Genomic DNA, 25,150 nt, shown 5'->3' with positions numbered 1-25,150 from the left:
CTTTCAAAGATCTTCCGGGCTTCGTCCAGCTTCCCGCTCTTCCTGCTCAAGGAGGACGTCCGACTCGAGGCCGAGATCGCAAACACAGATGTGAACCGCCGTGCCAATACCCAGCGTCAATGTAGAGCTGCAAGCATTGAGAACCGTGACATACGTGACACTGTTTGGAGCGACACCTTCCAAGAGCATCAGCGTGAAGAGCTCCAAGGACTGTCCACAGCAGCCGCTCTGGACGTAAGCCGAGATCATGGCGTTCCACAACACCACTCCATGCGGACGTCGGACACAAACTCCATCAAACCAGGCTCGAGCATCAACCAGGCTGCTGCACTTCCCATACATGCTCACGACCGAAGTTCCGATGATCTCGTCGTCCTCTAGCCCGCTCTCTAAGATCTGGGAGTGGATCGCCTTGCCGCCACTCAACGCTCTCCTCGCAGAAACACAGGCTTTCAACACGGCAGTGAAAGTGAAGCTGTCGGGCTTGACACCGTGCTGGAGCATCTGGCAGTAGAACTCGAGCACCTTGGTGGTGCTGCTGGATTGACGAGAGTATGCGGACAACATCGCCGTCCACGTCGTGACGTCTCGGAAGTGAGCCATCCTGTTCCTGTCCAAGAAGACGTCCTCGGCGTTCTCGACACTGCCACACTTGAGGTACATGTGGACGAGGCGCTCACGCAGGTAAAAGCTTTCCTGAAAGCTAGACTCTACAATGTGACTGTGAATCTTTTGTGCATCTAGCAGGCTTTCCAGAGAACCACACTCGCGGATGAGACGAGCCAGAGTGGAGACATCGGAGGAGCATAGCTTCGAATCGAGGTACTCTCTCAAGTTTAGCTGTTTGCTTGCACAGTCTGTAGCGAGTCCTCTGGCCAGCCTTCTCATACCGCTGCTAGAGTTCTTCCCGCGAGCACCATCTTCGTCTCTAGCTAGAAGTCCAGCAAAAACTGCGGTAGCATTCTTTCGAAATGTGTTGCTTCGATGTGATCCTTTCCCTCGGCCTCTGCAATGATTCCCGCTCGCCCGACTGCCTCTGCATCAATCAGCCCAGAAGTTTTGGTTCTAGTTCCTTCTTTGAAACACCCGACCTCTGACGAAGAGCTTGAGCAGCTCACAGAGCATTCGCATTTGCTGCAAAACGGAAACGAAACTGGCCGCATTTCTCTATGATCTTGCTTTGCTCACCAGTGGTAGACTTGGTTCTTTTCAAGGTTGCGCCTACGTTGGATTCATCCGCCTTGGCAACATCTGTTGTGGAGCTCAGACAAAAGAGAGAGAGAGGAAGAGCAAACCCTGGCTCCTTCTCCCAAACGCTCTTGAAAATCTCGTCAACTAGATCCTGTGAGAGGACAAGACAAGGGTAAGCCACATTTTTTACTGGACTCACTCGTCCATAAAGTTCAGTTTGTTAGGGTAAAGTTTTTAACATGATTTAAAATTTAATTTTGTTTAACTTTTTAAAAATAAGGAAAATATATTTACTTAAAAATTTTCCATTTAATGCAAGAAAATTAAAAGTTAAGAATAACTACAAACACACAAATTGAAATAATAAAGATTATTTTGTTAGGAGTAACAACATACAAATTTAGAGTAGTGTTAAAATTAGTTTTTTCTTCTTAAAAATACTTTAATAGAATATTTAAAATTTTATTTTAAATTTTAAATTTTATAAATCATTTTTATTTTTTGAAATTTTAATTATTGTCATTTAATATTTTTTTCTTGTGCAAATATATATATTTTAAGTTAAGCACAAATATGGTATCGCAGTTAACAAGTATATATATAACCTTTAACTTACTCTTTAAAGCAAGTAATATATTTAATTATATATGATGTGGTATACCACATAATAAAAATTTGAAATAATGATATTTTTTAGGTTGCATATTATATATAAAGCCTTTAGAGAGAAAACAATAAAATTAAAGCTTGGTCAAAATTAGGAACTTAAATTGTAACTATTTAAATTTGTAATTTGATATTCATAACACTTTTTATTTTTAGATGGTTGTAATTATTATAAAGGTAACAAAATATAGTGCAGGCATAATTAAAAAGATATATTTGTGTTATTACCTCTTTTTATTTTACATGAAATAGTAAAGCAACACAATATCACCAATTTATAATATTTTATACTTGAATCTGTAAGGTTTGTAAATATACATATGTATGTATATGTATTACTCTAATTAAGTAATACACTAATTATAGTACTATAGCATATGGACCATCAATTTAGGACTGAATATAATCCATTTATTCAAGGATCTAAACCACAATTAATATGCCTATTCTTATATCTTGAGCACTCATAGTTGTGGAGTTGAGGGGCATTGCAATTTGTCCCTAAAAGGCAAAGTTTTTTTGTAGTGTTTTGCTCTAGTGTTCGAGATTGTGTTTTTTGTTTTTATTTCTTCATTCTTTTTCAGATCTAAATATATAATAGTTTTTTGTAAGTGTCAAGACCCCCAACAAGATCAAGACTAGAAAATGCTAAAGACAAAGAGAAAAGCTAGTGGAAACAAAGAAGAGGCCTTAGACTGGTGTTGATTCAGATTGTGGAGAAATGGAACAAGGCTAACCTATATATACTATAGGTTGATGAAGCTCCACCACTCTTGGATCGAGGACGGCCTAAATATAGCTGAGGTTGAGGAGGCGCCACATCCAAGACTCAGGAATCGGGAAGTGTCTCGAGAGTCAGGAATAGGGAAGTGTCTCGAGAGTTAGGAATAGGGAAGTGTCTCGAGAGTCAGGAATGTGGTTTGCAGGTTAGGAATCCGGCGAGAGTCAGGAATGTGGCAAGAATTGGGGGATTCCTAACAGCACCCCCTCCTCAAGAACGAGTGGAACGAGGATGTGAACGAGAACGAAGAGGAGGATGAGATGAGTGGCGAGGGATGGGAGATGGAGAAAAAGAATGAGGACTGGGATGAGAAGGATAGCGGCGGTGGAAGTCCTGAACAAGGTCAGGAGAATGAATCAGGTTGTCCACAGGTTCCCAAGTGCGTTCCTCAGGTCCGTAACCCTTCCAGTTCACCAGATAGTAGAGTTTAGACCGTGAAATCTTGGAATCAAGGATGTCCTGAACCTCGTACTCAGACCCATCCTCGAGCTGCACTGGTGGAGGCGGAGGAATGACCCGATTTGGAATAGGACTGGGAATATAAGGCTCAAGGAGAGAGGAGTGAAAAATGGGGTGAATTTGATATGAGGAGGGAAGTGCAAGGCGATAAGTGACAGGATTAATGATGGCAGTGATAGGGAAAGGACCAAGGCGTTTGAAATCGAGTTTTGGACAGGGCCTGGTGGTGGAGATATTTCGCCTGAGGAGCCAGACTTTATCCCCGATATTGTAAGGGGGACAATCCTGATGATGGACATTGGCAAATGTTTTATGAGATTCCTGAGCATGATGGAGGTGGAAGGAGATGGAGTTGTGGATTTCTTGGAGGTTGGAGATAAATGATTCAGAGCGGGGATTTGAACGAGAGGATTCAGATGGAGAAGGAAGTGAGAGATTGAATCGGGGATTTCGGCCAGAGTTCGCAAAGAAGGGGGAAACTCGAAGAGAGGAGTGAACAGAGTTGTTATAGGAGAACTCAGCAAGGGGAAGGATATCGAACCAGTTATCCTGATGATAGTTGATGAAGCACCTCAAGAATTGTTCCAACGTCTGAATCGTTCGCTCGGACTGCCCATCAGTTTGAGGATGATATGCCGAAGAGAGGTTGGCCTTCACTCCAAGCAGCTGCAAAAACCGTTGCCAGAAATGAGAGATGAACTGAGGCCCTCAATCCGAAACCACATCTGTAGGAATCCCATGAAGTCGGAAAATTTCCCTGAATACCAGTTTTGCCATATCCTCGCCCGAAAACTCCTTGGTACATGGCAAGAAGTGCGCCATCTTTGTGAAGCGATCCACCACGACTAAAATGTTGTTGAAGCCTCAAGAACTCGGAAGATCACTCAAGAAATCCATGGAGATGGATTCCCAAGGACCTGAAGGGACCGGAAGGGAACGAAGCAAACCTAAAGGAAGGTGGCGAGGTACCTTATTCTGGGCACAAGTGTCACAGGAGGTAACAAAAGCTTTGATGTAGTCGTCCATGTGAGGCCACCAAAAGTCCCGTGCAACTAGCTCATAGGTTTTCGCAATGCCAAAGTGACCAGCAGTCGGGCTATCGTAGCACGCCATCAGGACCAACCTTCGAGCATCACCTTCAGGAACGTAAAGCTGCTCCCCACGGTACAATAAGCCATCTAAGAACTCGAACTCGTCAAATCGCCGGCAATCGGGAGTCACTGGGTGTCCAGCCTGAAGATGGGGGAAAATGTCGCTAGCGAGATCATCAGATTGAAGATCGTTTCTGATTGCATCCATCAAGGAGGAGTCCTGAGGGGCCAGGGAAATTGCCATAACTTGAAGCCGATCAGGACCGAGGATAACTTGATCTTGTTGATCGAAGGCAGGATTACCAGGCCTGAGACTGAGATAGGAGCGCCTTGAAAGAGCATCAGGAAGGCCTTGAAACTTTCCAGGTCTGTACTTGATAACAAAGTCAAACCGATTCAGGAATTGTGCCCACCTTGCTTGACGACGGCTTAAAACTCGGGAAGTGGCAAAGTACTCAAGATTTTTGTGATCCGTCCAGACTGTTGTTTGATGGCTCGCCCCCTCCAAGAAACAGCGCCACTCTCCAAAGGAATCCACGATGGCAAGGAGCTCCTTGTCGTGGATTTCGTAATTGATCTCCGTAGGCTGGAACTTCCAAGAATGGAAAGCGACCGGATGAAGTTCGTGATCCGCTCTGAGTTGAGACAGCACAGCACCAATGGCAAAGTCGGAGGCATTAGCCTCGATGAAGAAAGGTTGTGAGGAATCAGCATGGATCAAGACAGGAGCAGAACTGAAGGCCGCCTTGAGTGTGTCGAAAGCCTGCTAGGCAGCAGCAGACCAAGAGAAGGGAACATCCTTGCGAGTGAGATGTGTGAGAGGAAGGACAATGTCAGAGTAGTGATCAATGAATTTGCAGTAGAAGTTGGCGAAGCCAAGGAAAACCTGAACATCTGACATTGATTGTGGAGGCTCCCATTCGAGAATAGTCTTGACTTTGGCAGGATCCATCGTGATACCTTCAGGAGTGACAATGTACCCAAGGAACTCCACAGACTGCTGATCAAAGGAACATTTCTCAAGCTTCGCGTAAAGGCCGTGTTCTCGCAGCTTCGCGAGCACCTTGCGTACATGTTCGTCATGCTCCTCCTGAGTTTTTGAGTAGATGAGGATGTCATCGAGGTAGACGATCACCATCTGATCAAGAAACTCCCGAAAGACGTCATTCGCCATGTGTTGGAAAACTGTTGGAGCATTTGTCAAGCCAAATGGCATGACAGTGTACTCGAAGTGGCCATAGCGGGTTCAAAACGCAGTCTTCCATTCATCACCAGGCCGGATCCGAATCAGGTTGTATGCTCCACGGAGGTCGATCTTGGTGAAGAAGCGGGCACCGCCGAGGCGTTCCAACAGGTGCGAGATCAGGGGCAGCGGATAACGGTTCCGAACAGTCACCTTGTTCAAACCTCGGTAGTCGATGACTAGTCGCAAGCTCCCATCCTTCTTCTTGACAAAGAAGACAGGCGCTCCAGCCGGGGACTGCGAATGCTGAATGTAGCCTGAGGCAAGGTTCTCATCCACGTACTCTTTGAGGGCCTTAAGCTCAAACAGGGATAACCCGTAGATAGGCCCCCACGGAGGTGACGCTCCTTCCTGTAAATCAATGGGACAATCATAAGGCCAATGAACAGGCAGTACACTAGCTTTTTTCTTGTCAAACACATCCCCAAAATCATGATACTTCTCAGGAAGACTGACAGGAGAAACATGCAAAGCAAAAAAAAAAAGAGGTTCTTCATGAAGGAGTTCTTTCATAGTGATTGTGGAGATAGGAGGAGGTGTACGACTAAATGGAATGATGAGACGAGGATATGGTCCAGTGTAAGATGGAAGAGAGGAAAAAGAAGAGGGTGAAAACTTTATAGAGTCAGGAATAGAACCCTGATTCGAGTTTAGGGAACTTTTCCTGATTCGGACTCGATGAATAGCAGGGGAAGCCGTGGGAGAGATGAGCTGTAATTCCTTCCAACAGATCTGAGGCTGATGTAGTTGGAAACAAGGAAGACCGAGCACCACAGAGGAGGACTTGCTGTTGATGATGTTGAAGGCGATATCGGTGACAGTGGACCGAATGTGTACTCGAATGGGCAACGTTTCCCTAAGTCCAGAAGATGGAGACACAAAATGCCCGCCGATGCCTTCAACCCTCAAATCCCGTATGGTAGGAGAAAGAGGAACGTGATGTCGGGCAGCAAAGTCCGTGTCCATGAAGCAAGAAGTTGCACCCGAGTCCAGTAGCGCCAAAGCCTTGAGTCCTGATTGTCCGGTGAAAGAAAGGAGACATGGGACGCAGAAGTTGCGGGAATTGGTGGTGGCTTTGATGAAAGGTGGTGAGGAGCTTGATAAGGAAGAAAAGTGATTTTTATTTGGGGAGTCCAAACAGACAGCTCCTACTCTGTTTGGACAGGGTCGTTTCCCGACTGCAACAGAGGTGGACTTTGAGGCAGAGTGAACTCAAGCAATCGGGGAGGCTTCCTGGGACACACAGCTGCTTTGTGATTAGGATCAGCACAGTAGAGGCAAAGATTATGAGATATTCGACGTTGCCTCTCAGCAGGACTCAACTTCCCTCTAATGAGTCGGGGAGTACCAGAAATATCCATCGGGACCGGAGCAGTAGGTTCAGGACTATGCCCCAAAGACTCAAGCTGGGATTCCTGAGTCTGGGACGGAAAAACAGCGGCGCGGCGACTTTCCTGACGACGTTCAAAGAGACGATTGTCACATCGAACAGCTTTGTTGATGGCGTCCGACAGGTCCTTGGGATCCTCCATGGTGAGCAACAAATCCTTGACACCATTGTTGAGGCCGAAACGAAATTAGTCAATCAGGGCCCACTCATCCCACTGAGTGTCCAAGGCAAGGAGTTGGAACTCTGCAGCGTAGATCGAGGCAGGACGAGACCCCTGAGAGAGACGTCTCATCTTTGTGGTAGCAGCCCAAACCCGATCCGTCTCGCCAAAACATGCTTCGAGCTTCTCTTTGAACATTTGAAGATCCATCAGCTCCGGAACCACGACCCCTTTCATGCTCTTCTCCAGAAGAGGAGAAAACCATGAAAAAACTACACCCTCGAGCAATGTCCCAATCGCGCCAATTTGAGACTCGGGAGTGGGGTACTGCCGATGTTGAAGTGCAAAGATCAGCTCCATTTGGTTCAAAAATCCACGAAGCTCCGAACGCTTGCCTGAAAATTTCGCCGGGAAACTCACCTTCGGTTCAGGAACTTTGCTGGATCCTTGAGCCAAAAGTGAAGCAAGCTCCTGCTGCATGCGAAGAAGGGTCGCCTTCAGCTCGGTATTCTCAGACTGGATTTTTGCAAGGACTTCAGCAAAGAAATCAGGATGGCTTGGAGACTCCATTGGCAAAAAGAAAGAAAAGAAAGGGGGAAAAAGACAAAAGCAATCAAATAATCAAAACGAGCTAAAAGAAAAGCAAAAACCACAATCTGAATCAAACTGTCAAGACCCCCAACAAGATCAAGACTAGAAAATGCTAAAGACAAAGAGAAAAGCTAGTGGAAACAAAGAAGAGGCCTTAGACTGGTGTTGATTCAGATTGTGGAGAAATGGAACAAGGCTAACCTATATATATTATAGGTTGATGAAGCTCCACCACTCTTAGATCGAGGACGGCCTAAATATAGCTGAGGTTAAGGAGGCGCCACATCATCATCAGGAATGTGGCTCGAGACTCAGGAATCGGGAAGTGTCTCGAGAGTCAGGAATAGGGAAGTGTCTCGAGAGTTAGGAATAGGGAAGTGTCTCGAAAGTCAAGAATGTGGTCTGCAGGTCAGGAATCCGGCGAGAGTCAGGAATGTGGCAAGAATTGGGGGATTCCTGATAGTAAGATCTAGAACTTTAGCTATCTCTACTCTTTCTTTTGATTTTCATTACATTCTCTTTTTCTATCATGCCATATAGTCATCAATCAAGGAGTATATCACTTGAAGTTATTAATGCTACTCCATTGGATTGAACTTTTGGTGTTGTGGGGTGTGCTCATGTTAGTATTATACCTATCCTTAGTGTGTTGTTGTTTCCAACTTCCATAAGACATGATTATATAATTGTTCTCTTCTTGGTGTTCTACTATCTCCCATTGATGTGAAGCGTGATGATGACGTTGATTAGCGAACTATGAATGATGCAATCTAGTTCTTGGAAAATGTTTAAGGATTGAATTTATGGGAAAACAATGTGTACGAGCTCAAATGGATTTTGGATTGTGATGATAAGCTTGATTATAATCTGCTATTTTTTAATTTTTAATTTTATTTCTCGACTTGAGCCACCTTCTCATGTTTTTAGTATTTTTTCCTCATTTGCAATATTTTCTTCTCTTAGCACATCAATCATTTATGACCCTTATGATTTTCATTCTCAATCCAATGTTGAGTTGAGTGTTATGTCCTCATATTAATCTGGATGTTAAGTATGTGCATGAAGTTGAGAATTTTGCTTTTTTTTTATTAATGAAAACTTTGATCAATTTTGATGTTGAGTATCCCCTATTCCAAGGATTGGATCACTTTGGCCAAAGATTTAAGTTAACTACATGTCTTTAATTGTGAGTATCACTCAGAGCCTTCATTTTATCATTGGTGCAAAGGAGTTTATATGTTTTATTAAGAGTGTGGACATTTCTATTAGTTTTCATATTTCAAATGTTAAATTATATATTAAAAAGGTTGAAAAGTGTGAATCTTTTGCTTATATTATGGTATTTGGATAGGAAGTCGCTTATTTTCCAAGTTTTGAGCATATGTTCTTCTTTTGATTTCCTTATTTTTACATTGTTAGCTATTGTAAATTCTTCTTTCGATGCTTCTTTATCCACTTTTTCTTTTTCCACAATTGTTTTTCCTCAAATTTTTTTTCATTTTCTTCTTTTTGCCCCAACATTTTAAACTTTTTTTTGTTTGGAGAAGGGGGTAAAAGGGATGGATAGAAGTCTAACCCTAACAATAGAGTGAGGATAAGTGAATATGGTACTAGAGCAAGGACAAATGATATAGATTGTGGAGTGAGGATAAGCACAACAAGTCCAAATGGAATTAGTGCTTTAGAACTTTTTTTCTTTTGATAAGAGGATAAAAAAGATGTGGAAGATAAATAGAGTGAGTTTAACTTCTTATATGTAGTATTGGATAAGGACAATGGTTTTACTTATAGTCCTAAGTCTAAATTAATGGTGGTTTTGGAGGATTGTCGATAGACAAACTTAATAATGTGATGTATTATTTGCTTTAATAGTGTTCTATAGATTATAATGGCTCTCAAAGTCTCTTACATCAATTCAAAGTTATGATTACATGGTTAATTTGAGCATTTGGGAGTTGCAATTGGAGTTGCAATTGGTTCATTAGAATTCTGTAATCGACTGATATTTATACCATGGTTTTGGGGTTTTATTTCAGTCATGGTTATCAACAACTTTGTTAATAGTTTTGTGGGAACTTCAAATTCTTGTGGTAATTTATAATCACTTAGTAAAAATTTTAGATTTTCTACTTGAATTATTATCATCACCTTTTCATCTTCTAGAGGGGAGAATGATGTAAGGTTTGTAAATACATAATACATAAATAAGGTTTATATATATATATATATATAGACACACACACACATATATGTTACCCTAGCTAGATAATATATTAATTATAGTATTATAGTATATAAATTATTCATTTGTGACTGAATTTGGTCCATCCATCATTGTATATAAGTAGAGTTCACTAACATACTTATTCCTATATCCCAAGCACTCATAAATCTAATTATAATTTTTAATTATATTAAGTAAGAAATGATATCTAATTAGTTTTTATATTTTGCTTCTTAGTTTTTCTAAGTAAGGAATTAAGGAAATTATACCTCACTTTTATATACAGTGTACAATTTTCTTACAAATAAAAAATTTAATTTCAAAATAATATAAAAATTATTAACTTAAGTATTCTCTAGAAGTAGAAAGATTCTGGAGTAAATATTATTTTTGAGCCTAAATAAGAATAGTTTAAGAGTTAATTTTTAGTATTTGAACTAATTTTCTTTTGCTTTACAATCACATTTATTTGGTAAAAGTGCAAAATGAAGAATTAGTTGTAAGCTAAAATATATAATTGTTGAATATTTAATGTCAAGAATTTGAGAAATAATGCAATATGAACTCAAATATTAGTCAGATCATTTAGTTTTGTTTTAATAAAATTTATTACTTTGCTCTGCAGTTCTTGCAAAATATCTTCAGAAGAAGAACTTGATATTTCTGAGATTGGAAATATTATGATATTTTTATATATCTTGGTTAGTATAATCAAATATCTTTCCTTGTTAATAAAATTAAACAACATAGTTATATACCTGATGTTTGCAGAGAAGTGTAAAATTTGGTGGTGGACCAATAGCAAGAAAGAGTATGTGCATGTTGTAGTGTGAGTGGGCCACTCAAACCCAATCTTCTTCTCTTCTCCTTCCTCTTGGCGCAACACAAAACACTGACTCCTAGTGTGGCGACTCAACTTTAGGCAACCAAACCTCGAAGCTTCCATGCACTCACGCCTCTACTTTTGTCCACCCCCGCCCCCTCAGAGAAAGCGCCGGTCTAAATGTGCCTTTTTGGGACACAGCCTTAGAAATTCTTAGTAGTCTGGAATGGTAGGACCAGCGCACGCGCTGGAAGCAGCGAGCACCAGCCAGCCCAGTGTCAAACTTTCAAACATTCAAACATCTCGTGCTGCGAATGATCTATTCAAATCCACAGAGAGCGATCGCCAAACAACCCATTTTTTAGAAGCTTGGAAGAACGTTCAAAGAGTTTTAATCAAAGAATTTTTCTTTGCTTTTGTCTGTTCTATACAAAGCAACCCTCCACAATCTTTCCGAGGGCATTGTTTGTGATCAACCTTCCATCCATCCGTCCATCCATCAAGCGAATATGCTGTCCAGATGAGAAAAAAACTAGAGAAAGAGAGAGAAATACACAAGAATTTTGGAAGAGAAGAGTTATAAGTATCAAATATAAGCTATACTCTCTTTGTTTTCTCACTTGGTAAAGAGGAGAGTGTCTGTGTGTGTGTGTGTCTGAGTTTGGCCTGTTCTTAGCTTGCTGCTGCTGCCTTCCACAGTCCAAAACCTTTAAAACTTGGCACTGCGAATCATCTCCACCGCCTCTACACACCAATCCACTGCCTCGGTGCTGCTGCTGCTGCTGTTGCTGATCCAGCATTTGCCGGGATGGATCTCTTGAGCATCTCCCCCTTTTCTAGCTGGAGCTTGAGCTCGTCGACGAGCCTGGGAGGCGAGGCCCTGGGGGGCGTCACGGGACTGCTCGACGCTGCCGGTGACGGGCTTCTCGAGCGCTGCGATATGTCTTTCGCGGACGACTTTGACGACGCCTCGGCCTTCTCGGCTGGCTTGGCAGACAGCCTGGAAAGCACAACAGAAAGCGTCAGTTAAGTCACACATAAACACCGAGTTTGATCCTCGGTCTTGGCGAGATGGTGGTGAGATACACACCTGTCTTTTCTCTTGACCAGGAATCTGCTAATGGATGCCTTCCTTGCTTGGACGTCTGTAACGCGAGGAGGATCGAGGTCAGCTCGGATGCGTGGGAGTCAAAAAGCACGGGCTTACCGTTTGACGATGAGCGTTTGTCTGCCGCTGGAGTGGTGCCCTTTGGTGATGGGTACAACGAGTTAGATGCTTTTGCCGTGGTTGGAACTACGATAGGCGGAGCAGTAGCAGCACCGGTAGCCTTCGCCGCAGCGGCAGTAGCCGCAGCAAGGCAAGGAGTATAGCATGATGTCTTTGAGCTGATGCTACTAGCCAACACCATGATCGCTTTAGCCTGAAGAGCAAAAACCGAAGGGTTAATACACAGTTCCACGATAGCAAAAGGCACAAAGGAACCCACCTTATCGGATGGAACGTCGTCGTACACGAGGACTTGGCCATTGTAGAAGAGTGTGAGCTGCTCCGGATCCTTCACGGTTGCATGTGTCCTGAGAGAGCAAACAAGCTTCAGTCACGACTGCCTAACAAAAAGAAGAAATTTCCTCAAAAGTCTTACCTCTCCTCCTCAGCAGCAATGTCCATGCTTTGGGTATTGTTCGAATCTCGAGCTGCTTCATCTGGTGAACCAAACTCCACCGAAAGACTCAGATCCAGGCTTTTATCCTTCTCGATCCGCTGCCTCTTTGCTTCAGGGCTGCAATCCGAGGCATTTTCCTGAAAAACAACCCATGAGTCTTCGTCTCCTCGTCGATCCAAGTCACAAAAACTTACCAGAGGTCTCTTCTCCTGTAAATTGTTGAGAAGTGGTAGCGTCGACACTTCCGGTCTTCTCTCAGTGTGGACGAACTCAATCTCGCCCATGTCTGGGAAATCGTTGGCCGAGGCAGTGATTCCTAAGAAATCCAAACCGAAAAATCGTTTAGATATACTTTTCACTGCTATGAAAAACTTACCCCTTTGTTTGAGCCTTTGCTTGTGGAGCTCCTTGAGAAGATGAGCCGTGGCAGCAGGAGGAAGCTTGTCCGTCCCTTGCCGCGAGTACTGATTTGCCACATTCTTCGTGTTCCCGTCGGATCCATCCAGACTGGACGACGGCGAGGCCAGCTTCCTCCCAAATAAAGTCAGGCACGATTCCTCGCTACTGTTCTTGCTACTGCTGTTACTGTTATTGTTGTGGCTGCTGCCGTGATCTTTGAGCTTGCAGTTCCTCACCTCGAAGATCTGCTTGAGCGCTCTCGTCAAATCCGGATCCACCTGCTGGCTGGAATCTGGCGACTCCTTGACCGGGATGGAGGACGCCGCGGCCGCTGCCACAGGCGACCCTCCCACCGCTGGTTTCCTCCCTGGCTTTCCTACGCTCCCGGTGCTTCTAAAGAGCTTGGAATCCGTTCTAGCCCTCGACATCCTGAAATTTCCCGCACGATCCACTCGATTTCTCGCTCTTCTAACGAATCAAAGCTCCATTCTCGCGAGAATCACCGCCATAACGCTCCTGTTCTAGCTATCGATCGAGGAAGGCGGAGAAAGAACCCCCAAAATATAAAACCCTAGGCCGGCTTCGTGTATTGCTTCCTTGGCCGGGCCTCTCTAATGTTTATAACAGCGCCAGTGTAGCACACGGGAAGAAGTTTCCTGGGGGCTTCCACCTGGCCCTTTCTTTAACGCCCTTCTTTCCAGCGCTATATCTTTTACATTAGCGCGGGAGGTCTCGTTCAACCGAAACACACATTGCGCACATGGAAATCGTTCGGGGCCCACCACGTGGCAGGCATATGCCCCGGAATGTGGCACCTACCGGCAACTTGCCGGAAAGAAGGCCAATGGCGCCTTCGCGGCAGGTGCCGGAAATCGCAGTGTCTTATCGCCTAGCTGACGCGGCAATTTCCTGGCAGCTTCATCACAGCCCTAAAGAGATAAGTACGGTCTTGATTAATTGATAGGTACGGTCGTCTCTCTCCTTTGGTAGGTTGCGTGGTCGACTCTTCGCCCGGAATGGGCCATGTTGCGTGCTGCTTGGAATGGGCCGGGCGCACACACTTTTGGACAAAGCTATAGGGTGGACAATTCTTCCTGGTACCTTCGCGATGGAGGACAAAGAAGCAAGGAAAATTGCTACAGGGTGAAAAAGTTTAAATGAGGGAGGTAAATTGGAGTTTTTACTTTCGCCCCTAGCTAGCTTGGGCCACCACGTTTCTTGCAACTTCGTGGAGAGCTTCGCGGACAAAACAACCGCAACATAGAGGATGAGATCGTCGCAATTTTTTATCTTTTTACCCGTTCCAACGTTTTGGAATTATTGCATGGTTAAAAACTGGCCCTGTTTTTAGGGTTTATGGGCGCCCTAGAACGCTCGCGCGGGAAAACCCTGATATTTCGGGCATTTCTTGGTGGCGATGGAGGCGGACGACGCAGCGCTGCCGATCCTGGAGCTGGAATCGGTCGATGCTGCGCAAGGTACGGATTCTTGCTCTCTGCGCTTGAATCGTTACGTGATCGATCCGGTGCTGCGCAGCGGTATCCATGGCGGACGATTATTTCGAGTTCGCTTCCTGGACATCGGAGGAAGACGCTCAAGATCTCGTGAATCGCGATCCCGCGCCGGCGCCGCAGCAAGAACAGGGCGAGTCGTCCTACTGGAACGAGGCCGGCGAGACTGGAATCTTCATGGAGACGACCGCCGCGTGCTTCGCTTCGGCCGATCAGGCGGCGCAGGGCTGGACGGCGAGGACCGAGGAGCAGAGCACAATCCAGGTCGTGCTCAACATCAAGGATCACGGGGGATTGTTCCAGGATGGAATGGGGTGTGATCACTCAGCGATCCACGCGGTTCTCCGGCAAATGCAGATCCCGCTACTGGCTCTGGATGGGATTCCGGAGGCGCTGGAGACACAGCAAGCACAGATTTCTCTGAGCAGCGAGATTCCACTCTTTCCAAACGATTCTATGGCGGAAGGTCATGGTGGCGATCACGGTAGCGGTGACTTCCAGCTATTTCCAGTATACGATCAACCAACGCTGGTGAGTGGAGTCATGCGAGAGGAGTCGTCGACAATGTCTTACGCACTCAACTTGACGAAGGATGGGATCCTCTACGAGGATGCCGACATGCAAGCTCATCCCGGCGTGGAGATCACCGAGATCCATGAGGAAGAAGGAAACTATCGGGAACAAGATCTAGCAGAAGAATTAGACTGCGAGAGGACATGGACCGACACTCGATCGTCAGCAGTGCCTGGATATCATGGAACCGAGAAGAAACTTCAAAGCCCAAGACTGGATCGGTTCGTGGAGCTCAGCTTACTCTCGAAGGACAACTACACGATGCTGGATCAGTCGACGCCTCTACTCGCGGAATCAGTGGTGGACTCTTGCAGCCTCTCCGTGAACAACAGTTCATCGTGCTGCGACACCGCCACCGAGTTCCACTCGGCCTACAAACCAGTCGAGCAGCAGCAGGAGCACGAACCCAAGAAGAAGAGAAGCAGCACAAAATTCGCGAGCTCCAAGCGTGCCAGGGACGAATTCGATCGAGAGTCCGAGATGTCACCACCACTCTCGCCACCCATTGCTTCTCCCAAGCGCCGCCGCCGCCGGACTGGATACGAGAGGAAGAGGCCAGTCGCAAAGCTTCCTGCCAGAGCCAAGGAGATCCTCGCGATGTGGCTCGACGCGAACAGGGAGAATCCATACCCGAGCGCGGAGGAGAAAACCGATCTGGTGATCCAAACCGGATTGCAGACCAAACAGGTACGTCGTGATCTTTCCTTTTACTTCTTCTCTCCAGACAAAGTTCTTCGCGCGATCGATCGGTCGGTGTGATTTTTTTCGTGGTTTTTGCTAGATCGAGAGCTGGATGTCCAACGCAAGAGCCAAGCACCACATCCAGAAGTACTCAAAGGTGCTTTCCCGCTCAATGGCTCACAGCTGAGCCGTCGGATCTAGGCCACCCCAGCCGTTCGTCGCAAATAAGCGAATCTACGCCGTCCATTTCAAATTTTCTCTGGCCAAAGGCTTTACGTAGGGTTCTTCCAGTTCTCTCCTCGCGAGCTCTCTCGCCTCGGGTACTATGCCGCTCTCTTCTCTATCGATCTTGCGATTCTACTGCTCCAGATGTGATATTTCACTCCAATCTCACTTCGATTTGCTCTCTGGCAGGGGCGATGGAGGCGAATGCGGGGAAAGAATCGCTTCCGGAGTTTGGAAGCCAGGTCTTGAGCGACATTTGCGATCTCCCAGAGCTGGACGAAGGCGCCGGCGATATTCTTGATCCGGATTGCGACTGGACGCCAGCCGACGATATACTTTGGCGCAAGGAGCAGCAGCGCCAGGCCGATTGCGATCCAGCAGCCTGTTCCGACAGCTCGGCTATCAGCTGCGAATTCGAGCCGGAAGAGAAGCATCCAGTCTTCTATCTGGCGATGGCGGGGCAGCACACGGCCGTCCGAAAGGCGAGATCGAGGCGATCGAAGCCGAGGAAGCTCATCAAGTAAGCGAACACCTTCTTTGCGTAATCTGGATTCTTTTCTTTGAGAAATCGACGATCCATGCAGGTTTAAGCTTCTTCCACTTTCGAGGCCCAAGAACATGTACTCTCTGCCGCGTCAATCAGTCCAAATTCTCGAGTCCTGGATCACTCAACACTCCGATCATCCATATCCATCTCTTCTCGAGAGAGAGGAGCTCATAGCCCAGACGGGCCTCACGGTCAAGCAGGTACTTCCAAATTTCTTTAGTGGCATCGTTCTAGCAAAGCCTGTGTGGAACTTTCTTGTTACAGATCCAGAACTGGCTGTCCATTACCCGGTACAAGCGTGGCATTCAGAAACCACATAAGAAACACTAGGAAAGTCTGTGATCTTGTTGTTTGATCAGAATTTACGGAGAACTTTCGAGTTTGATCTCACAGAGAAAGATGGTGGCAGAACCAAATCTTCCTTCGGACTCGGGTTGTTTGTATACAACTTCCAGGTATGGTTTTCTTTTGCGTATGAGCTTTTCACTTCGTAGTATTTATACTCAGCATTGTCCATGGATTGTGATGCAGAGCCTTCGACTGCCTCCATAGTCTCTATGCTCGTTGAGCCAGACTCCCTGCGAAAACAAAAAGCCAACACGATATACTCAAGGAGAGGACAAAAAACTATCTCTAGCTCTTTCAACCTGCCAGATTCCAAGATTTAATCTCCCAGCGGTGATCGGCACACTCAACGAACAACCCATGATCGAAGATTTGACATGAGCTTCACAGGAAGAAGAAAAAAACGTAGCGCGAAGTTTGCAAGGGAGATGACCATCCAAGTTTACTCACCCGGCATATCATCCAGTCCTTCATCGAGATGACGGTAGTGGTGACCCTTCAAGAACGATTTCAAGGAGAGCAAAAACGATTGGAAACTCTGGAGAGAATTTTTCCTTACCTCTGGAGCGATCTTGTTTAAGGCGTCCTCCATGTCGAGTGGTACGTCGGGGCTCGCGTTCTCGTTGATGGTGAGACTCGCCGAGGTGTGCATCACTGCAAATCACGCACAAGATCGATCAAGAGCAAAAAAGTTGCAAGAAAACATCGTCGATTCAATTCTCTTGGAGTTCTTACCAAAGATGTGAGCAATGCCGACTCGAAAGTTTCTAATCTCCGGCACGGCCTTGTAGATTTGCTGGGTGATTATGTGACATCCTCTGGATTGCAAAGATCAGAATCCTCGCATTTTTCTTTTTACATACCTTTTATATGGTGGGAGATCGAAAGTTCTTTGGACCCACTCGATACCAGGAACGCTCGACACTGCTATGGAGCAAAATCGGAAAATAAGAACAAGAGAGATTTTGATGATCAAAGATATGAAGGTGGAGCACCTGCGTTGGAGGCGGCCTCGCATCGAATTAAGTGACTCCTAGACAGCGAGAAATGCGAGCTAGGAATTTTGCAGCTGGAAATCCTGCCGCTCAGCAGCTGACGAGACCTGAATTGTTTGAAGACGACGATTCCATTTCCATTTGCCGCACTCCCGAGCAGCATTCTTCGCAAGAGCCCTAAAGGAAAAGTTTTGAAAAAACTAAACCAAAAAACAAAATGTTACTGAAAAGGGTTTAATATGTGTGGCTGCTGGGATTCGAGCCCAGGTCTCCACGGCCACAACGTGGAATTCTCACCACTAAACTACAGCCACAAGACGTGATAAGTTTTGAGAAACATCCCAATATAATCTAGAGATTCTCGTAAGATCCAACAATCCTCGTGAAAGAAGTACGTCGACAATATGATCGTGAAGAAGAGCCCAAAGGTCCCGAGCAGCACTCTCTCTTTTATGAATGATCGTGTTCCCAAACCTCTTCTTCGTTGGCACTGGCTGCAAAGCAACCTGGATTGGTAGGCTGTGCTGCAAAGTTTCGTGTCACGACCTCTGCTCCAAAGTGTTCTATCCCCGGCCACTCTCCAAGATATCACTCTGCGAAGAATGCTGGAGGCTCGTAAGAACTACGTGAGCCGCGTCGTCTTCCTCGTCGAGCTCTAGAATCCGCTTTGCCGCATGCTTCCCCAGCTCAAAGTCCCCGTGGACACTGCACGCGGCCAAGAGCGTCGTCCACAACACCACGTCCGGCTCAAACTCCATCTTGCTCAAGAACTTCTCGGCCTCGCCGAGCCGCCCAGCCCGTCCCAGCAGATCCATCATACACTTCCAGTGCTCGACCGTGACCTTCACTCCATAGTCTTGCTCCAGTCCCACAAAGTACTCGTAAGCTCTCTCCACACTCCCGCAGTGGCTGCACGCCGAGAAGACGCTCACGAAGGAGACGTCGTTGGGCATGACGCCGTCGAGTTGCATGAGCTGGAAGAGCTCCAGTGCCGCTTCTCCACAACCATGGTGAGCGTGAGCTCCCACCATAGCCGACCATGCAACCACGTCCTTCTTTGGAGTTCTCTCGAAAGCTCTCCTCGCGTCTCGCATGCTTCCACACCGGCTGTACGCTTTGAGAAGTGCCGTGTTGATCGTGTCGTCCTGCTCCAACCTCAAACTTAGAGCTCTGGCCTCGATCGACTTGACGAGCGGGAGCTCCGAGCAAGCTTCCAGCACTGACACCAGTGTGAATTTATCCCCGGGAACTCCTTCCAGCTGCATCTGTCGATAGAGTCCCACTGCCTCGTCGAAGAGTTCCCGTCTACTCAAGGCTACCACCATCCCGTTCCAAGCCGCTACCTCTTGCTCCTGCTTCCTACCGTGGAAAACTCTGCAAACTTCCTCCAGGTAGCCACACTCCGCGTACAGCGACCGAATGGCACTGGAGAGAAGCTCGTCGAATTCCAGTCCGGCCTCCATGACACGAGCATGGATCTTCTTCCCGACCTCTAGAGCCTTGCATTCCGCACAGGCGTAAAGAACCGTGACGAACGTAACCGTGCTCGGAGTTATGCCTTCCAGCAGCATCTTGTTGAAAAGCCCGACCACCTCGCTGAAAAGCCCGTGCTGGGAGTAAGCACCGAGAATCGTCGTCCAGGAAACCACGTCCTTGTTCTCCATCCTGTCGAATGCCTCCCACGCGTTTTCGAGGCTTCCACACTTCCCATACAGGTCGATGATCGCGTTGCCGAGAACGGTGTCGGAGCCAAGTCCGCTCTCCAAAACCAGCGCGGCAACGAGCATTCCATCCGCCAGCGAACTTAAGCTTGTGCACACGTCGATGACGCTCGCGAATGTGACTTTGTTTGGACGAACACCTTCCAGCTGCATTCTTCGGAACACCTGGAAGGAATCCTTCACGCGGTCAGCTTGAGCGAGCGATGAAATGAAAGTGTTCCAGAGAACCACGTCCCTGTTCTGGATGGTGTCGAACATTTTACTCGCTCGATCCATGCTTCCGCACCTGGCATACATGATCAACAGCGCGGTTGCCATGACAATGTCAATATCCAGGCCGAGCTCGACAATATGATCATGAAGAAGCTCACCTTCTTGCAAAAACTCCCGGCTCGCGAAAGAGTGGAGCAGCGTCGCGACTGTAACTTTCTCGGCTCTCTCTCCCTCGTGAAGCATTTGCTTGAAAAGTTTTACTGCCTCGGCAGAGCTTCCATTCTGGCTGAGAGATGCTAGCATGACGTTCCAGGAAACGATGTCTTTGGCTGGAATTCGCTCGAAAGCCGCTAGAGCATCGTCGATACTGCCACACTTTCCATACGTATCAACGATCGTGTTCCCGACCATGTCCGCTCCTTCTAGTCCGCTCTCACAGATTTGTCCATGGACAAGCTTTGCCTGTGACAAATCCCGTAAGTTGGCACAAGCTTTGAGCGCTGCGAGGAATGTTATACTGTCCAGAGACAAACCTTGAAGCAGCATCGCTTTGAAAAGCTCAAGGCTCCTTCTCCACTGCTGGTGCTCGCTAAACGCCGATAGCATGGAGTTCCACGACACAAGATCTCTTCCTTCTAGCGCGCAAAAAATCGTCCACGCCTCGTCCAGCCTCTGGAACTTGCCATAGAGATTTACCAGAGCTGTGCCGACAAGACGATCCCTTTGAAGATCTCGCTCGACTATCCTGTCACAGAGGAAATCAGCCTCGTCTTCACTAGAACAGGCGCTGGCAATGGATATGAAACTCACCTTGTTTGGCAAAACACCCTCCAGCAGCATCCTGTGGAAGAGAAAAAATGCCTCGCCGCGATGCCCCAGCCGGGCAAATGCCGAGATCGTCGCAGTCCACGCGACCACGCTCTGGATTCGCAGCTCATCCAGCGATTTCACGGCGTCTGAGAGAGATCCACAACGTATGAACATCTGGACGAGCTCCTCGGCAATGAAATCGTCAATCTCAGCCCTGTTCTGGATCACCTGCGCGTAGATTTGCCTGGCACGGCCGGAATCCGCCCCGCATTTGCGCGCCATGGGTGGATTTTCAAGCCCCTGGGGTCGATCGAGAGCTCCAAGGCTTGCACAGCCCCTGGCGATAGCTCTGGGAGAAGAAAACCTGATAGAAGCGCGCAATCCTCCACGCATGAACCCTAATATTCGAAGGATATACCACTATGCTAACGTGTATATGCCAGTGTGCTACGTGTCATTAGTGTCATGAGTCTCGTGTTCGATCCCAGGCTCCTTTGTTCTTTTCATGGGGAAATGTCCTCCATTCACCGCGCGACGCGATGGATGCGCCAGGGATGGATTCCTCGCGCGCGATCGATCGAGAGAGGGCGATGATCGGCGCCAGGGCAGCGGAGCCGCGGCGCGTCAATCTGCGCTTCCGGATTCCATATTTCACGCAATGGGGCCAGAATCTCATCGTCACAGGTTCGCATTCCTCTCTCGGCAGCTGGAATCTCCACCATGGACTGGCGATGGTTCCACACCACGACGAGGAGCTCGGCGAGCTGGTCTGGACCGCGCAGCTGCCCGTGCGCGAGGGATTCCAGGCGAGCTACTCGTATTGCGTTGTGGATGATAAGCGCAATGCGGTCAGGAGGGAGGCTGGAAATCCCCGGAGCTTTGTTCTTCCGGATGGAATTCCCAGTGGCAGCATTGTTGATCTATATGATCTCTGGCAGGTACTTTTCTTGATCAAATTTCTTTGTTGTAGCGAATTTTTATCTACAGGAAGGCTGTTCTCCAGAGAGTTTGCTGTCACGCAGTGCTTTCCGTGACGCGATTTTTAGAAACTCCAAGTCTAGTAGCACTTGTGAGGAGACTGGTACTCCCTTTACCGGCAGCTATGGCGCCGAGCTCCTCAAAGATCGTGGTACGTTTTGTAAAGCTTTTGGATCATAGTTTCCATCTTTATTTTCTCGCTTATTTGTTTGTTTCTCAAAGAATGGCTGTTGTTTGGGCAGGAAAAATTGGTGTCTGCTTTGAGCTCAGTTGTTCCATCTTAGAGAATGGGCAAGTTGTAAGAAAATTCACCACTCTATACGTCTTTTGGTTTTCTTACAACTGCAACGTTAATGCAGGTTTACGTTACTGGAAGTTCGAGTTCTCTTGGAAGCTGGGACTATGAATCAGCACTTAAGCTTACGAGAACGGGCGATTCAAGCTGGCATGGCTGCTGTGCAATCGATAAACAAGACTTTCCCGTGAAATATCCTACATTTTTCATCATTCTTTTTCCTTGATTTTCTATTGTTGACCTTGACATAAGCACGTACATCTACTTTCTGAAAGATCTCCGTGGAGAAGTGACGTGCGAGCTTGGCGATGGCCGCAAGTTGTCACTTGATTCTACATGGAGAAAACCATCTTCCCTGATTATAGTATCGGATGGACATTTCAAGGTTGGCTTGGTAATCTTTGAGAATGAAGTCACATACTTTTTCCAGGGTGATCTGTGGAGAGGTGCTGGCCTTGCCATCCCTGTGTTTTCAATAAGGACGCATGCGGACGTTGGAGCGGGCGAGTTTTTGGACCTGAAACTGCTTGTGGATTTAGCAGTGAAGTCTGGATTGAGGCTTCTACAGTTGCTACCAGTTAATGATACTTCCGTGCACGGGATGTGGTGGGACTCGTATCCATACAGGTAAATATGTCACACCTGAGATTTGAGTGATCCTTCGTTGCACAGCTCACTTTCAGTATTCGCTCTACACCCGCTTTATTTGAGCTTGGAAGCCATGACTGAAAGATTGCCTCAAGAACTCCAGGTTGATTTATTTGAGGGTGATAACAAACTGATGACGCATTACAGGACGAGATTTCCCAAGCAAGAAAGAAGCTCGATCTAAAGGTTAGCCTGACTTTAGTTTACTCAGTTATTGACTGTCTCCAAATGCAGGATGTTGACTATGAAGGAACCATGAAGACAAAGCTGTCTATAGCTAAAAAGATTTTTCACATAGAAAAAGAAGCCGCATTTAATTCCTCAAAGTTTAAGACTTACTTTGACGAAAATAAGGTGAAGTGGAAAGCAACTGTGGAAATCCTTTGTCTAAAGCTTCTGATTTTGCAGCACTGGTTAGAACCATTTGCTGCTTTTTGCTTTTTGCGTGACCTTTTCGACACCGCTGATCATTCTCAATGGGGCCGCTTTTCAACATTTTCGCCTGAAAAGGTAAACTACTCTTATAAGGTAAACAAACATCATTAAAATTGTGCCTTTTGCTACAGCTAGAAAAGCTTGTGTCTCCTTCTTCTGACCATTACAACTTGATCTCTTTCACATACTTTCTTCAGTATCATCTTCATTCTCAGGTTGTTAATTAAATATGCCACTTTTTGCTTTTTACCAATTAATGTTTTTTTTTTTTTTCCCAGCTCACTGAAGCGTCTGAGTACGCTCGAAACAATGGCGTTGTTTTGAAAGGAGATCTTCCCATTGGTGTCGATAGAAACAGTGTGGATACATGGGTGTTTCCCACATTGTTTCGAATGAATACATCGACGGGTGCTCCTCCAGACTATTTCGATAAGAACGGGCAAAACTGGGGATTTCCTACTTACAACTGGGAAGAAATGTCCAAAGATAACTTTGCATGGTGGAGAGCTCGTTTAACTCAGGTTTGAACGGACACATTTGAGATTCTCCACACAACTCATTTTTCTTGCAGATGTCCAAGTACTTCACGGCTTACAGGATTGATCACATTCTAGGATTTTTTCGCATCTGGGAGCTGCCTGCGCACGCTGTTACAGGTCTTATGGGCAAGTTTCGACCGTCGCTTCCATTGACGCAGGTACACAGAGTTTGGCAACTTAGTGAAATGCTTATGTACAACTTGATTTTTGCAGGAAGAGCTGGAAGCACAAGGAATTTGGGATTTCAATCGTCTTAGCGAACCATACGTTCGATGTCATACTTTGCAAGTGAGCTTGATCAAATTGTTTCACTCGCTCTAACTCCCATTACCAGGCAAAATTTGGAGACGCGTGGTCTGAGATTGCGTCCAAGTATTTTGATGAGTACGAACATTTGTGCTACAAGGTGTCGTTTCTCCTTTCACCGCATTTCTCTTCAATTCTAACCGGCGTGTTTGCAGTTCAAGAAAGAGCACGATACAGAAAGGAAAATTCTTGGAGCTGTTAGTCAACTTGAAGATTCGAAAAAGCAGGAACAAATCAAGGGTGCATTGTTCGACCTTCTACGTGTAAGCAGCATCATGGAAATTAACCGGTTTTCTCTAGAGCCTCTTTTTGCATATCTAGGACGTTGTCTTGATGAGGGACCCAGAGGACAGTAGAAAGTTCTATCCGAGATTTGGAATGGAGAACACATCAAATTTCAAGGAGCTTGACGAGCACAGGTACTTAGTGTAGTGTTTTTCTTCCCTTCTTCGAAATGACTCGGTGGTTTTGCTCTATGCAGCAAGAACGTCTTGCAGAGATTGTACTATGACTACTTCTATCACAGGCAAGAAGGCCTCTGGCGCGAAAACGCTTTAAAAACGCTTCCAGTTTTAATGAGCTCTTCTGAAATGCTAACTTGTGGAGAGGACCTTGGAATGGTCCCAGCATGCGTTGCTCCGGTAAGCAAACTTGTTTTCCAATGATTGTAAGACTAAAAAACAAAACCTTTCCAGGTTCTTAACGAGCTTGGCCTGCTTGGACTGAGGATCCAACGGATGCCCAGCACTCCAGGCCAGGAGTTTGGCAATCCACTGGAATACGAATACATGACGGTAACTAATCACAGCATCCAACAACATGATCCCTGACATTTGCCGGTGTTTACAAGGTGTGTGCACCTTCGTGTCATGACTGCTCGACTATGCGTGCTTGGTGGGAGGATGACGAAGGCAGACGAATCCGATTCTACAAAGACTATCTGGGAATGAGTGAGTCCCCTCCTGCTCAGTGCTTACCAGATGTTGCGCGAGTTATAATCGAACAACACATGAAATCGCCGTCAATGTGGGCCATTTTCCCTCTCCAGGTACGTTTGCAAAGTTTCTAAAAGTTTGCTAAGTTGATTTGTGCTGCAGGACCTTCTTGCTCTCAAGGAGGAGTATACAGGCCGACCGGCCAACGAGGAAACTATCAACGATCCAACGAATCCAAAGCATTACTGGAGATTCAGTAAGTCAATGCTTGTTTTGTTTTGCCGAGATTTCTGACTCACTCTAAAAAATCCAGGGACTCTCACTCATGTGGAAACTCTGCTAGAAGATAGGGAGCTCATTTTTTCAATAAAAAATCTGGTGGAAAGCGGTGGGAGAGGTACTAAATCTCTAGAGAATGGCTTTGAAAGTAAGATGAAGCTCTAAACGTAATGAATTGCAAAGCTTTTCTATACTAGATCATCGAAGGAAAACTCGCCGCCCCACTTCTCCAACGCCAGATTGTCCACCTTCGTTTCAGTCCCTTGCGAATCCTTGAAAGTCATCTCCGCGCTAGTCGCGCAAAACCGCACCGAAACGAAGATCACGGACTCCTTCACCGGCGTGATCAACAACGGCTGATCCCGGAAGCTGATCACGTATACCTGGCAGCCATGCTTCTTGTGGTATCTCTGCGCCATGGCCTGCAAATCA

At 46.4% G+C, this 25,150-nt stretch overlaps 6 protein-coding genes and 1 non-coding gene across 11 annotated transcripts; 1 reads left to right on the top strand and 6 right to left on the bottom strand.

The window, feature by feature from the left end:
- Positions 1-3: 3 nt before the first annotated feature.
- LOC112341755 (pentatricopeptide repeat-containing protein At2g33680-like) lies at positions 4-888 on the bottom strand. The gene has a single exon (XM_024662370.1). It carries the CDS (start codon positions 886-888, stop codon positions 4-6), a length of 885 nt encoding a protein of 294 aa, XP_024518138.1.
- Positions 889-11,008: 10,120 nt separating this feature from the next.
- On the bottom strand, positions 11,009-13,271 carry LOC9638568. Its single transcript, XM_024662442.1, has 7 exons — positions 12,660-13,271; positions 12,478-12,599; positions 12,263-12,420; positions 12,107-12,194; positions 11,827-12,040; positions 11,710-11,764; positions 11,009-11,619 (listed from the first exon to the last, which is right to left on the bottom strand). The coding sequence occupies exons 1-7, from the start codon at positions 13,108-13,110 to the stop codon at positions 11,364-11,366; spliced, it is 1,344 nt and encodes a 447-aa protein (XP_024518210.1). The 5' UTR covers positions 13,111-13,271; the 3' UTR covers positions 11,009-11,363.
- A 3,159-nt stretch (positions 13,272-16,430) lies between these two features.
- LOC9638892 (UPF0047 protein YjbQ) lies at positions 16,431-17,765 on the bottom strand. 2 transcript variants are annotated; one of them, XM_002988504.2, is made up of 7 exons: positions 17,560-17,765; positions 17,428-17,491; positions 17,300-17,382; positions 17,124-17,218; positions 17,015-17,060; positions 16,867-16,946; positions 16,431-16,797 (listed from the first exon to the last, which is right to left on the bottom strand). In XM_002988504.2, the coding sequence occupies exons 1-7, from the start codon at positions 17,720-17,722 to the stop codon at positions 16,723-16,725; spliced, it is 606 nt and encodes a 201-aa protein (XP_002988550.2). In that variant the 5' UTR covers positions 17,723-17,765; the 3' UTR covers positions 16,431-16,722. The 2 variants fall into 2 exon arrangements, with proteins under 2 accessions (XP_002988550.2, XP_024518160.1); XM_024662392.1 differs by having other exon boundaries at positions 17,428-17,488.
- Positions 17,766-17,801: 36 nt separating this feature from the next.
- On the bottom strand, positions 17,802-17,873 carry TRNAH-GUG. The gene has a single exon. It is a non-coding gene; the product is annotated as a tRNA-His (tRNA).
- A 97-nt stretch (positions 17,874-17,970) lies between these two features.
- LOC112341760 (pentatricopeptide repeat-containing protein At1g11290, chloroplastic-like) lies at positions 17,971-20,651 on the bottom strand. 3 transcript variants are annotated; one of them, XM_024662389.1, is made up of 4 exons: positions 20,304-20,651; positions 20,027-20,238; positions 19,652-19,955; positions 17,971-19,566 (listed from the first exon to the last, which is right to left on the bottom strand). In XM_024662389.1, exon 4 carries the CDS (start codon positions 19,554-19,556, stop codon positions 18,123-18,125), a length of 1,434 nt encoding a protein of 477 aa, XP_024518157.1. In that variant the 5' UTR covers positions 19,557-19,566; positions 19,652-19,955; positions 20,027-20,238; positions 20,304-20,651; the 3' UTR covers positions 17,971-18,122. The 3 variants fall into 3 exon arrangements, with proteins under 3 accessions (XP_024518157.1, XP_024518159.1, XP_024518158.1); XM_024662391.1 differs by having other exon boundaries at positions 20,027-20,233; XM_024662390.1 differs by having other exon boundaries at positions 19,652-20,238.
- Positions 19,580-20,696, bottom strand: LOC112341754 (putative pentatricopeptide repeat-containing protein At1g69350, mitochondrial). Its single transcript, XM_024662369.1, has 2 exons — positions 19,755-20,696; positions 19,580-19,651 (listed from the first exon to the last, which is right to left on the bottom strand). Exons 1-2 carry the CDS (start codon positions 20,694-20,696, stop codon positions 19,580-19,582), a joined length of 1,014 nt encoding a protein of 337 aa, XP_024518137.1.
- Positions 20,697-20,811: 115 nt separating this feature from the next.
- Positions 20,812-24,914, top strand: LOC9638347 (4-alpha-glucanotransferase DPE2). Of its 2 annotated transcripts, XM_024662388.1 has the most exons (22): positions 20,812-21,241; positions 21,291-21,432; positions 21,524-21,579; positions 21,641-21,768; positions 21,832-21,961; positions 22,007-22,203; positions 22,249-22,327; positions 22,372-22,410; positions 22,459-22,578; positions 22,633-22,734; positions 22,791-22,874; positions 22,938-23,180; positions 23,231-23,356; positions 23,412-23,486; positions 23,533-23,604; positions 23,660-23,767; positions 23,826-23,923; positions 23,986-24,145; positions 24,200-24,298; positions 24,355-24,552; positions 24,602-24,695; positions 24,753-24,914. In XM_024662388.1, the coding sequence occupies exons 1-22, from the start codon at positions 20,843-20,845 to the stop codon at positions 24,881-24,883; spliced, it is 2,880 nt and encodes a 959-aa protein (XP_024518156.1). In that variant the 5' UTR covers positions 20,812-20,842; the 3' UTR covers positions 24,884-24,914. The 2 variants fall into 2 exon arrangements, with proteins under 2 accessions (XP_024518156.1, XP_024518155.1); XM_024662387.1 differs by having other exon boundaries at positions 22,372-22,578.
- Positions 24,915-25,150: the final 236 nt, after the last annotated feature.

The sequence above is a fragment of the Selaginella moellendorffii genome, unplaced genomic scaffold (assembly GCF_000143415.4).
Source record: "Selaginella moellendorffii unplaced genomic scaffold, v1.0 SELMOscaffold_89, whole genome shotgun sequence".
In the NCBI taxonomy this organism is placed as follows: domain Eukaryota; kingdom Viridiplantae; phylum Streptophyta; class Lycopodiopsida; order Selaginellales; family Selaginellaceae; genus Selaginella; species Selaginella moellendorffii.
The sequence above is the reverse complement of the archived record's forward strand: the minus strand, read 5'-3'. Positions and strand labels throughout refer to the sequence as shown.